At 45.4% G+C, this 13,924-nt stretch overlaps 1 protein-coding gene across 1 annotated transcript in view; it reads right to left on the reverse strand.

The window, feature by feature from the left end:
• The window catches only part of Zfyve1 (zinc finger FYVE-type containing 1), a 62,910-nt gene that overhangs the window by 15,898 nt on the left and 33,088 nt on the right, over positions 1-13,924 (reverse strand). The window contains exon 4 of the mRNA XM_005343310.2: positions 11,193-11,407. Coding sequence (XP_005343367.1) covers positions 11,193-11,407 — 215 coding nt within the window. The remainder of the gene's footprint in view (positions 1-11,192; positions 11,408-13,924) is intronic.

Consider the following 13,924-nt stretch of genomic DNA (forward strand, 5'->3'; position numbering starts at 1 on the left):
AGAGCTAGTTCCAGGACAGACTCCAAAGCCACAGAGAAACCCTGTCTTGAAAAAACAAAAAACAAAAACAAAGAATGCATTAGGACCTATATAAATTCTAACCCAGAACTGCAAAACACAAAAATAGGTTTCTTCTTCCTATCAAGTCTTAACCTGAGCTGCAGGCTCAAGGGCTACAGAACCACGTGGTGCCAGTGCTGAGTGAGGTCAGTGTGAGACCAGCGGTAGGGACTCATGTCTGTGCTAGAACACAGCAGGGTTTCTCTGTGCAGCCCTGGCTGTCAAAGGCACTCAAATTTTCAGATCCTGCAAGGACAGCCAGGAGGCCCATAAGACACCTTTTGTAAGTGACAGCAACCAAGCAGCATCCTTGAGTCCGGCTAACAAAGACTTCACAAGTTAGAATCAGTGCTAACCTACTGGGGGCTTAGCAAAAGCACAAAGACCTGAAAGTGAAGGCTAGAACAGTCTGTGGAATCAAGAGAATAAAGTGATAACCAGGGCACAAGGACCCACTTGTGGGCTCTGACTTCTTCAGCACGGAATGTGCTGGTCTCACTCACCTCTTTCACTGTAGCCTTCCCAACCACTCAAGACCACATCTCCAGCCTTCTTGGGAGCACCAAATGCATCAGACACCTGAACTAGGCACTAAGCAGGCTGAAGTGAACACTATGGATTTCACATGTTCTCCTCCCAGGTTAGGGCACAAACACTGCAAATTTCCTTTGCAGCCACCTCCAGACTCTAGCACTGGTCCTCAAAGGCAACTAACCAGGTCTTCTGTGGATGGGATGACCAGTATCGACCCCCACTCCTAAATCAACTCCTATCCCCTTCCTTCTGGTCATGACCTTTCCCCAGCCTTTATCTCATGCCCATAAGTCCTCAAAGTTTTAACTCTTTAAATAGTCAAATTTTTGATAACTCTTAAGGCCGTGTTTCTCAAAGATTATTGGCATAATATTTATATAATAATTTATAGTATAACACTGTTGGTATGAGTAATTTATGAGGATAATTATAGAAAAACAGTGAAAAACAACATCTTATTAAATCACCAAAAGATTTTGGAAGTTGTATTTTCTAATTTTTTATTTTATGTGTATGGGTGTTCTGTCTGCATATATGCCTGCATACCACTGTAGGTCTGGTGTCTGAGGACACCAGAAGAGGGTGTTGAGTCCCCTGGGATTAGAGCTATGGATGTAAATCATCATGTGGGTGCTGGGAATTGAACCCAGACCCTCTGGAAGAGCAGCAGGTGCTCTAAACCTCTGAGGCATCTCTCCAGACCCCTTGGGAAGTTATTTTTATAAGAGAAAGGGTGAAAGTGTGATGGTTCACTGTGGCTCTCCGTCTGACTACACCTGTAATTAACTAAACCCAAGCAGCTGGACACACCTGGGAGGAATTCTAGGCTGAATCTTTTGAGGTCAGAAGACCCACCCTAAATCTGAGCCACACCCCCTGGTGGCAGCCCACATAAAAGGACATGGAGCAGGGAGCTTTTGCTTTTTGGCTGCTTGTCCTCACTCTCACTGGCAAGTCCGTCTATCCTGTCCCTGAGTCACTCCTTCCCTGGAGTTAGAACCAACTTCTTCAGGATTCTACCGTGGACTGAAATGGCCGCTCTCTAGCGCTTCTCTGAGACTCCAGCACCAGACTAGGACAGCTGAGACATCCAGTCTTGCGGACTGAACAACTACCAGATCCTTTCCATGGGAGACAGCCACTACTGGACTACTTAGAACACAGCCCGTAAGTCACTCTAATACATCCTTGTATATTTGTACACATGAGTATCAGTTCTGTTCCTTTAGAGAACCCTGATAGAAACCCAAGGCCTGCAGAGTCATGTCAGTGTGTGGCTCTGCACTGTGTGTTTTGTTTTTTAAGAGAGAGTCACACCTGTACCACTTTCCTCACTAGATCTCACAAACACTAAGAACCATGTGGAACGCGTGGCATGTTAGTTGCTGCTGTTATCCTTGTGATGCCCTTCTGTACACAAATATGTGCTGCTTTTATTGGCTGATGAATAAAGCTGCTTTGGTCTATGGCAGGGCAGAATATAGCTAGGCGGGAAAGCCAAACAATACAAGGAGAGAAAAGATGGGGTCGGAGATGCCAGAGAAGCAAAATGTAAGATAACAAGACATAAGCCTCATAGTAAACTATAGAAAAATAGAAATAGGTTAATTTAAGTTGTAAGAGCTAGTTAATAATAAGCCTGAGATAGTAGGCCAAACAGTTTGTAATTAATATTAAGCTTCTGAGTGATTATTTTAAAAGTGGCTGAAGAACCAAGCAGAACAAAATGCCTCTGGTTATATCCTTGTTGCTGGTTTTGACGGTGGGATTGTTTTCCTTTATTCCTAAGTCATTTTCACTCACCAAACCAGATAATGCACAGGACCAAAACACTTTTCGTAGACTGTACATGCTTATAATCCCAACACTTGAAAGGTACAGATAGGGCTAGAGAGATGGCTCAGCAGTTAAGAGCACTGGCTACTCTTCCACAGGTCCTGAATTCAATTCCCAGCAACCACATGGTGGCTCACAACCATATGTAATGAGATGCAGCGCCCTCTTCTAGTGCAGGCATACATGCAGGCAAAACACTATACATAGTAAATCTTAAAAAAAAAAAAAGGTGCAGGTGGAGGACCAAGAATTCAAGATCATCCTTGTCTACACTGAGAATTGGAGGCCAGGCTAGGCAATGAGACCCTGTCTCAAACAAAACAATGGAAAAATACCCTCTCTCTTTACTGGTCTTCATGGCTGCTGGCATCTGCAGGTGAACACTTACCTGCAAGATAATGTTTATATAATCTAATGAAAATACAACTGAACGTTGTCACAGAAAATACAACTGAAAGACAGTGAAGGGCCAGATCGTAGTGGTGCACGCCTTTAATCCCAGCACTTGGAAGGCAGAGGCAGGCGGATCTCAGTGAGTTTGAGGCCAGCTTGTTCTACAGAGAGAGTTCCCAGACAGCTAGGACTGTTACACAGAGAAACCCTGTCTCAAGAAGTGAAGGAACATGGGCCAGAAGACATATAGTGATATTTTAACCTTGGAAGTTTTGCAACAGATTTATATTTGTTCTGAGACAGTCTCATGTAGCCCAGGCTGGCTTCAAACTCACTCTGTGGCCAAGGTTAACCTGAATTCCTGATCCTCCCACTTCAACCTCCTAAGTCCCTGCATCAGCGTGCCACCATGCTCTGACAATACTTATCCTTGAGGACAAACAGTACCAAATCTAGCTGGCAGGACACATCAGTATCTGGGCTGAATTCAGAGAGACTGGTCACCCAGTAAAACTGACAGAACGCACTCTAGTCTCCTAAGTAGCTCAGTAAGCTACTCTGAAACTTCTTTATTGACATGAGGGCATTTGCCACTGGTGGCGCAAGCTTTTAATCCCAGACTCCTGAGGCAGAGGCAAACGGACCTGAGTTCCAGACCAGCCAGAGCTACACAGTGAGACCCTGTTTCAAAACAATCATTTTTTTTTTTTGGTTTTTCGAGACAGGGTTTCTCTGTAGCTTTGGAGCCTGTCCTGGAACTAGCTCTTGTAGACCAGGCTGGCCTCGAACTCACAGAGATCCGCCTGCCTCTGCCTCCCGAGTGCTGGGATTAAAGGCGTGCGCCACCACCACCCGGCCAAAACAATCATTTTAAAGTATCTCTGAGCTTTTCATGAGACAAGCTGTGGCTTTTCCCTATAGTGCTCATGCCCTGAAAAGTACAGCAGCCTCTGCCCCAGACAGATTAACTGCTGGCTTACATTGTCGAAGGCAACAGTAACCTCTTATGACATCAGAGAGAGAACTCTTACACAAGCCAGCCTAATCCCTTCGGAGACTGGGTAAGAGAGCAAGCGTGCCACTTCTTTCCCATGTCACAAACTGAAAGTAATATATCCAGAGGAGGACTTAGAAACATCAAGAGAATGGGAATAGAATAGTAACTTAAAAAAAAATCAAAGGCAGCATATTTTCAACATGAGAATAGAGGACAAACTGCCCTCCTTCCACTGTAATCTTTTCTAGTATATAGACATAACCTACTACCTGACCTATAGGCTCAGCCATTCAAAACTTCCAAACCCAGGCCTGGGGATGTACAAGCATGAGGTCTTAGGTCCATTCCCCAGCACTGAAAAAAAATTTCCAAATCTCACATCATTCCATAGTTCGTGGTCTCTTGCTCCTTCTCAGGTCCCAAGCTACAAGGGAAAGGCAGGGAAGGGCTTCTCTTGAGAGTGCCTGTGAAAGTATTTGAGGCAAAATTGGAGATCTGGTTGCCAGGAGACCAGATGATCTTGAACCTAAGTTGTCTTGGCAACAACAGGGCCCTCTCCATTGCACCTTTAAGGTTAGCCAGTTATCAGGAGCTAGCAGTGGAAGGCCTGATTCCAAATGGACATTCTTCGATCAGAACTGCAGCCCTCCAGCAATAACTTCATGAATATTTGACAGATGCTTGCTAATGTGATGGAACTGGAAAGTCAGAGTTTCTACATTTAAGGATCGGAGGCTAAAGAAGGTTTCCCCGGACACCTACGCAACTCCAACCTGAAAGTGTATCTCCCATTTATTGAGAACAGTAAGTACAGACATCCACATTAATTCAGTTTTCAATTTCCCTTTCATTCAATAAGGACTTGGGCATCTATGAAGGCATGCTTATGGGTAGGCTGGTGCTGCTGGGCATCTATGAAGGCATGCTTACGGGTAGGCTGGTGCTGCTGGGCATCTATGAAGGCATGCTTACGGGTAGGCTGGTGCTGCTGGGCATCTATGAAGGCATGCTTACGGGTAGGCTGGCGCTGTTGCGACCCTCACATAAAGGGGCAGCTACTACAAACAGAGAACGGCACTGGGACCTGGAGAACATCTTGTGTACAGATGACAGGGAAAGGCACAAATGGGCAAGCCACTAGTGGCCGCAGACATCGCTGACACTCGTGCAAGTCTCAGCCAGCGCATACTCCCTCTCACTGCTTCTGACCTTCTCTTTCCAAAGCATCTTTCCCATTCAGCAATGAACATGAGCTGAATGTGAACAGTAACAGCACTCGCCTGGTCTGTGTAAGCCCTGGTTTCAATTCCTAGGAACTCCAAAACCAGAAAGAAGAGGGTAGTAAGGCCAGGCATTGTAGCACATGCTTTAATCCCAGCAGAGGCAGAGGGGTCTCTGGGTTGTTAGAGGCTAGCCTAGTCTATAGACAAAGTCCCCAACTAGCCAGGGCTACATGGTGAGACCCTGTCTGCCTTAGTCACTGTTCTATTGCTGTGAAGAGACACCATGACCAGGCAACTCTCCTAACGGAAAACATTTACTTGGCCTGGCTTACAATTCAGAGGTTTAGTCCACTATTGACATGGTGGGACAGACAAACATGGTGCTGGAGAACAGCTGAGAGTTCTAAATTTATATACACAGGCAGCAGGAAGAGAGTGAGACTGGGCTTGGCTCGAGCATTTGAAACCCCAAAGTCCAGCCCCAATGACACACTTCCTCCAACAAGACTGTACCTCCTAATCCGTCACCACACCCTAATGGCCAGCATCCAAAGAGATGAGCCTATGTGAGCCATTCCTATTCAACCCACCACACTATCTCAAAAATAAATAAATAGAAAAGAAAGAAAACAAAAGAAATGAAAAAGAACAACAGCTGCATGGCAGTAGCTGGACTCCCTTCGAATTCAGTGCTGCTGCATCCATCGGGGACCCGCACAAAAAAACAGAGCTAGTTTTTTGTTTTTGATAGCAGGTCTTGCTATGTAGTCCACATTGGCCTTGCACCAGCACCATTCCCACTCTGGTCTGCTAAGCGCTGATATTATAGACATAAACCTCACTGTACATTAGTTAATGTTGAAGGATAAGCTACATATTATTTACAAATATAAAAAGGTGGGCTGGAGAGATGGCTCAGTGGTTAAGAGCATTGCCTGCTCTTCCAAAGGTCCTGAGTTCAATTCCCAGCAACCACATTTACATAACCAAAGTAGATGGCTTCACAACCATCTGAAATGAGATCTGGTGCCCTCTTCTGGCCTGCAGGCAGACACACAACAGAATATTGTATACATAATAAATAAATAAATAAATATTTTTAAAAAAACAAATATAAAAAGGTCACCAAGATGCATAACTAATGGGAGGAAACCAGACACAGACTAGTATCATGATACTATGATAAACAGTATCTTAGTTCCTGGCTTACAGCTCCCTCCCCAAAGCAATCTATAGAAATCTAAAATTCACAAATAACTAATTAAACTGAATAGGGAGGGGAAGCTGCGAGGGGGGAGGGAAGAGGGGGAGAGAATTAGATGGGAATATACTGAGAAGAGGCTGAGAGGAAGACAAGGCACTAATGAGGGTGAATACAGTCAAAATGCATTTATATATGTATGAAATTGTCAAATAATGAAAAATACTCTAAAACATTATTTCTTTTATTGTGTATGAAGGTACATGCTAGGAATCCTAGCACTAGGAGAGACAGAGGCAGGGAGTCATAAGTTCATGACCAACCTGGGTTACATAAGACTCCAGAAAACAGAAATAGAAACTAGAATTTCTCTTCCAACTCAAAGAAACTCTAACCTACCCTCCCCCAAACCTGCCTGTCTCAGCATCAACCAGAGAAATTCTCTGACCTACTTCTGTCTGATAATAGTTATACTTCCCTCCTCACGCCAGAGAACTCTCCCCCATCCCCTGGAGAAAGCAAGGCTGTACAGAGACTACGAAGAAGCTGCACAAACCTTGCTGAGCCGCCTCACACGGTCCAAATTATATCAGCTCAAGGCCACTCTAACCAGTCACAAACACTTCAGCAAGGCTGACCAGGCATATCCACAGGCATAAATAGGCAACTGCAAGCTAGACATGGTGGCAAATGTCTTTAATCCCATCACTCAGGAGGCAGCAGCAGGTGGGTCTCTGTGGGCTCAAGACCAGGCTGGTCTACATAGAGAGTTCCAGGACAGCCAAAGCTACCTAAGAGACCCTGTCTCAATAATAGTGATGATGATGATGATGATGATGATGATGATGATGATGATGATGATGATGATGATGATGTAATCAGATTTTAAAAAGGAAGACAGTGCAATGTTTTCTTCACAGGCACCTCACAAATCCACCTTGGGCAGGACATCCAGAACTCCTCAGGGAAAGTCCCCGAGCGCTCACCACTGCTCCCAGCATGCAGTGTCTCCAGGATGAGCTCAGCAATTAGGTTGGGCTCCTTTGGAGAAGGGCTAGAAACTGCTTTATTAACCTGCCCCAGCCTAGTCACCTCATAACCCCTGGCAACCAGTTACAATCCTCTGCACATCATAGTACAGACTGTCTGCATTGCTTAAGACTAGTCTGCCACCTTAAAGCCAAAATGAGGACCTGTTGAGCTGGACAACTGTAGCCAACACAGAGTACAGAGTGTACTCTAAATACACTCCAGCCACAGATATAACAACTACTCCGCAAATTATCCAAAGAGAAATTTGTATGACTTTTTAAAAAAAGGGTTTTAGAACCTGGGTCTCTCTCACTATGTAGACCAAACTGGCCTTGAATTTGTGGTGACCCTTCTGCCTGACTCCAGTGTACAATGAGTACTTGCAGGCACTTCCACACCAAGTGGTTTTCTTTTCTTGTTTCTGTTTGTTTTGAGACAGGGTTTCTCTGTGTAGCCCTGGCTGTCCTGGAACTCACTCTGTAGACCAGGTTGGCCTCTAACTCACACAGAGATCCACCTGCCTCTACCTCCCAGGTACTGGGATTAAAGGAGTGTGCCACCACTGCCCAGAAAGATGTTTTTCAAAGAAGCAAGGAAACTAGACACCAGGTCACAGTACTGCAGAAGAGCAGTGGCCACACAAAAATGGAGATACTGAAGTTTTAAAATTATATTTATTTATAGATGTGTGCTCATGGGGAGCTGATACACCTGCCACAGCATGTGTCTGGAGGTCAGGAGATAGTCTGCAAGACTTGGTCTGTCCTTCCACCATGAGTCCTGGAGATCAAAATTAGGTCATCGGGCTTGGCAGACAGCACCCTAAAGCCACCTTGCCGGCCCACAGTTGACTTTTCATTTCTACATATGAATTTGCATAAGAGCCTTAAGAACAGCTTAAGGAATACAATTCACAAGTTATGCAAACTAGCCAGGTGTGGTGGTATACACCTGTAATCCTAGCACTGGGGTAAAGAAGCTAAAGGCAGGGCTGGAGAGATGGCTCAGAGGTTAGGAGCACTGCCTGTTCTTCCAAAGGTCCTGAGTTCAATTCCCAGCAACCACATGGTGGCTCACAACCATCTGTAATGAGATCTGGTGCAGAATACAGTATATATAATAAATGAATGAATGAATAAATAAATCTTTAAAAAAAAAAAAAGAAGCTAAAGCCAGGAGGATGCTAGCCTGGGCTACAAAAGAATACTCTCAAAATAAAAACTCTAAAACCATGAATTCAATTATTCTATTTGTGTACCACTGCACTAAGCAAAACCAGAATATGTTAGCCAGGACCCATCCAGCTTTATGGCAATTCCATCTTTTCATTCCCACCCTTCCCAGGTCCACAAGTCCAACCGCTGAGTCACTCACTGGGTATCCTCAACCTAGCTCCCATCTCTTGGCCAAGGTTTCCTTTGTTTCTCTCCAAGAGCTTAAATGCTAACACTGTGTCACGACCCTGCTCCTTTCCTGTCACCCATTGCATGTTGCATGCAAGAATACAACACAGTACACAAAGCAAACATCAGTAAAGAAGTAGTAATACTAGCAAGGCGGTGGCGCACACCTTTACTCCCAGCACTCGGGAGGCGGAGGCAGGTAGATCTCTGTGAGTTTGAGGCCAGCCTGGTCTATAAGACCTAGTTCCAGGAAAGGCTCCAAAGCTACAGAAAAAAAAAACTGTCTCAAAAAAACCAAAAAAAAAAAAAGGGGGGGGGGGGTCTGGAGAGATGGCTCAGAGGTTAAGAGCACTGATTGTTCTTCCAGAGGTCCTGAGTTCAATTCCAGCAACCACATGGTGGCTCACAACCATCTGTAATGAGATCTGGTGCCCTCTTCTGGCATACAAACATACATAGAAGGAATGTTGTATACATAATAAATAAATCTTAAAAAAAAATTAAAAAAAAAACTGAAGTAATATACTCAGAGAAAGAATGAGCCAATGCCAATGTGTTTAGTACAAAGAATGGTGAATGAAAGTATATGTACTGAAGATACATTTCAGGAGTACAGAGACAATACACAATGCAGAGATCGGCCCAAAGCACATGCACAGACTTACACACGCAAGCACACATGCACACACCAAGCATATATATTGATCAACAAAACCAGGCTTAATGGCAAACTCTATAAAGCACTTGGAGTAGGAGGCAGGAGAAACAGGAGTTAAAGGTCAGTTTCCAAACAGCAAATTTGTGACCAGCCTGAGCTACGTGAGATCCTATCTCAAAGAAAAGCCACCTGTGGCTCAGTGGTTAAGAGCAGATACTGTTCTTATACAGGGCCCAAGTGTGCTTCCCAGCATCCACTACAGGGGGCTCACAATTGCCTGTAACTCTTTCTGGCTTCCAGGGACACCTGTGCTCACATTCATATACATATGCTGGGTGGTGGCACAGGCCTTTAGTCCCAGCACTCTGAGTTCGAGGCCAGCCTGGTCTACACTGAGAGTTCCAAGACAGTCAGAGCTGCATAGTAAGACCCTTTCTCTAAAAGGGGGTGAGGGAGGCTCAGAGTTTAGAGCACCTACTGCTGCTCTTGCAGAGGACCCAGTTTGATTCTCAGCACCCACCAGTTGTAGCAACTCACAACCATCTGTAAAACCAGTCTCAGGGGAACCAACCTCCTCTTCTGGCCTCCACCAGCACCAGGAATACAGGTGATTCACAAACACACAGGCAGGTAAAACACCCATACACACAAAGCAAATAATTAAAACAAAAACAAACAAACAAAAAAAATGAAGGGCACCAGAATCTGCCTAATAGGTTACTCAGCACCTGCCATGGTTGAAGAGCAGGCCTCTCCTGCCGGGGTGTCACGCTTCCAAGGCAGTAAAGCGCCCTCCCTTAGAACATGTGACAAATGATCAGACTTTACAACAGGATTTCACGTCACTGTGCTAGCAAAACAACAGATTGACCCTATCACCTGAATGGATCCACAATATGCCTGGCTTAAAGGAAAATGATAGTTTTGTTTTGTTCTTTAAGACAGACAGATATCTTATGTAGCTCTGAAAAGCCTGGAACTCTCTATGTAGACCAAGCTGGCCTTGAACTCACAGATCTGCTTCCATAATGCTGAGATTAAAAGCATGTACCATCATGCCTAGCGAAAATGATATAATTTTTTTTAAAAACATTTTATTTATTTATTATGTATACAATATTCTGTCTGTGTGTATGTCTGCAGGCCAGAAGAGGGCACCAGACCTCATTACGGATGGTTGTGAGCCACCATGTGGTTGCTGGGAATTGAACTCAGAACCTTTGGAAGAGCAGGCAATGCTCTTAACCACTGAGCCATCTCTCCAGCCCCAATGATATAATTCTTAAAGATGAGTTTCCCAAACTGTGAGCCCACTATCACTTAATGGGTTTTAGATGATCTGGGGCATGACTGCGGGCGACACATTGAATGATATCAAATCCCACAGTAGAAGTCATCCCCCTTGCGATTTTCCCATAAAGTTTCGGAATCCGCTCTGAAGAAAGTCTCATGCAAAGATCCTCCTGAATATTCCCCACTCCTAAATCCCAAACTTGATAATTAGCAGTCAAAATGTGCTTGAACTCTGATGCTCCAGCCTCCACTTCCCCAATACCCAGATTACAAGCACATACAACCCTGCCCATTGTATGTGGTATAGGGGAGCCAACACGGAGCTAAATTCCTGCTAGGCGAGCAGTCTACCAACTAAGCTACAACCTCCACACTCTTTATCAACTGTTTGACGGAGTCAAGATTCCTTCCCACTGGAACTCCCGGCAAGCTGAAGGCATATGACCTCCACTCGCACTTCCGCACTTCCTCTTCTTTACCGAAGGGACTCTTTCCAGCCCAGGCCTTGCAGCACCTGCACTAGCATGCTCATGAGAAGTACCTAGGGCAGGAGCCCACTGACCTTCAGGGCTTTGAAGATGACCCCCGGGTGCCGGGGAGACCTGGTGGTATTGTTCTCTAGCAGCTGCTCCAAAGCCCGTCGCAGCCCGGAGAAGTCAGTAGGGGGATTGTATGTCCTCGTTCCCTTGTAATGAATGGAGCTAAAGGCTTCGGGGAAGCGGCCCAACTTCCTGAATCGGTCCTGGATGAGTTTCTCGGGCGCCTCTGAGGGGTGATCTGTGCAAACAGAAACAGGCATGTGGGCGACGAGTTCCTTTCTTGAAAACAAGCTACCTTTGTTTCATTGTAAACATAAGATAAATTTTACTCTGCGTACATAAAGCACATGTTTAGAATTATAGCATTTCGTCGGGCAATGGTTGCAAACACCTTTAATCCTAGCACCTGGGAGGCAGAGGCAGGCAGATCTCTGTGAGTTCGAGGCCAGCCTGGCAACAAAGTAAGTTTCAGGACAACCAGGGCTGTTTCTTTGTAAGAAACCCTGTCTCAACCCCACCCCAAAAAAGAATTACAGGTAAGAAGCAAGGAGAGGACATGGGCATCTCACAAGCTGCCGCTGACGGGTGTGTGATGCACCGCCTTACACACTGTGGTATAATGTGCACTAGTCTATATGTCTACAGAGAAGAATCTTGAAAAGGATTCACTGGAAGAAAAATGTAGACATGTCAGCATAAAAGGAAAGACAAGTATTGTCTGTGTCTTCCTCCTCCCACACGCTCACCCTTTCTGCCACACTTATCGTCCATACTCAGCCTGTTTTGTACTCGCCTGTTACACTATACACTGAAGAAGAGCCTTGTTCTCTTTAGGAGCTACACCGTTTTCTAGCCTGTGGATATACTTAGCCAGTTGTCTACTAGTGAGCACTCACAATTTTATACTTCGAGAACTCTGGTCTTGCACGATGAAGCTGCAAAGCTGTGGCAAGCTAGCAGCGCAGGGGAAGTGGCTCGTGCACAGGCTCAGCACCTGTCCAGCAGCTAGGCAGAGGCGGTGTACCTTTCAGAGGTAAGGGTGTGTTTAGACAGATGCTTTGGCTTACCTTCCTCCAACACTGTAATAAAATCACGCAGACATTGGAGACACTAGTTCAAATTGAAAGGGGCAGGTATTAACTAGCAGCCATCAGAATTCTGGACCTACACCCTACACCCAGCTCAGCTGAGATCTACAAGAAGTGGTGGGGGCGTTAGTCCCCGCCTTCTTCCAGATCTGCCCAGGAACCTGACCTGGCGGCTTCCCTTCATGTCAGCATCTCCTCACGCTTTTCCCTGAACACACAATCACTGCTCCCAAATGAATCCATCTGCTCCCCTGTACAAATAAACCCAGGCAGTGCATTATTAAAATGAATATCCTAACTCAGAAACGATCTCAGCACTGTCCTTGAGCTTGATTCCTGTGGCTGACCAAAAGCAACTTGGGGAAAAAAGGTTTTACTTTCCTGCACAACCTAGGCCTGCCTGCAGAGGGATGGCACTGCCCACAGTACTAATTAGCAATCAAAAAACAGGGGTTGGGGCTGGAGATGGACCAGTGGTTAAGGTCACTGGCTGCTTATTCAGAGGACATAGGTTCAATTTCCAGCACCCACGTGGCAGCCCACAGTGATTTGTAACTGGAGTCTTAGGGAGTCTGGCCTCCTCAGGAATTAAGACATGCATGTGATAGACAGGCATACATGTAGACCAAACACCCACACATATTTTTTTTTTCTTAAGAAAATATGGTCTGGAGAGATGGCAAAAGCAACACTGATTGCCCTTCAGAGGACCAGGTCCAAAATCCCAGCACTCACATGGTTAGTAACAACCCTCTAACTCCAGTTCCAAGAGGATATTAGGCCCTCTTCTGGCCCTCATAGACACTGCATGCATGGGGCAAGATACACACAGGGAAAGCATCATACCCTTAAAAAAAAAATCTCAGAAAAGCGCCCATAGACAAATCTGAACAAGCCTGTTCCCCAACTCCCTCAGACAACCCTGGGCTCTGTCGAGCTGACTTCTGAAACTAATCAGGAGAACACTTCAGATTCAGCATGTTCCTTTCACAAGGCTTTGCAAACATCCCAAAATCCAAAACCCGCAATCTTACTTGGTCCCAATCATTCTGCATAAGGAATATTCAACCTGCCATTCATTTTCCTATTCAACTCCTACCTAGCACTCCTCTATCCAGAAAAGCAGCAAGATGGAAGAGAAACCTGAAACTAAACAGCTCTGAAACAAGAAAACTGCAATGATCAATTGGCCCACTTTTTGACCCGCCTCCTACCCTGCTCTTCTTGCTCTGTCCTAAGGCTTCAAGAAGCCTTCTTACTCCAGAAAAGGTTCTGGACTTTAGAATTCAAAGACTTGGTTCAACCCCAAATCTGCTAGGACTGCCTTGGTTACAGACTGCGAGCAGTTCTCTGTGCTACCATCTGGAGCTGCTACACACAGCATACTGCATAGCACAAGGCAACAAAGACGGCTCTGTGGGCTGGCTATTACAAGAGCCTGAGCAGACACACCTTGCCCTTAAAGACCCAGAATGACTTAGGAGGCTGATCACAGGGGTGATCCAGAGACAGCACTTCCTGCTTCCTTACCAATCTCAGGGTCATTTCTTGTTTTGTCTCTTCACTCTGGAAGGTCATGACTCACTGGAACCACCACAAACAAGTGGTCCCAGGCCTATCAAAACAACCTCTCTTCTGGTCCAGTCTGCCCTTTTACCACAACAGTC

Source organism: Microtus ochrogaster, chromosome 1 (genome assembly GCF_000317375.1).
Source record: "Microtus ochrogaster isolate Prairie Vole_2 chromosome 1, MicOch1.0, whole genome shotgun sequence".
Classification (NCBI taxonomy): domain Eukaryota; kingdom Metazoa; phylum Chordata; class Mammalia; order Rodentia; family Cricetidae; genus Microtus; species Microtus ochrogaster.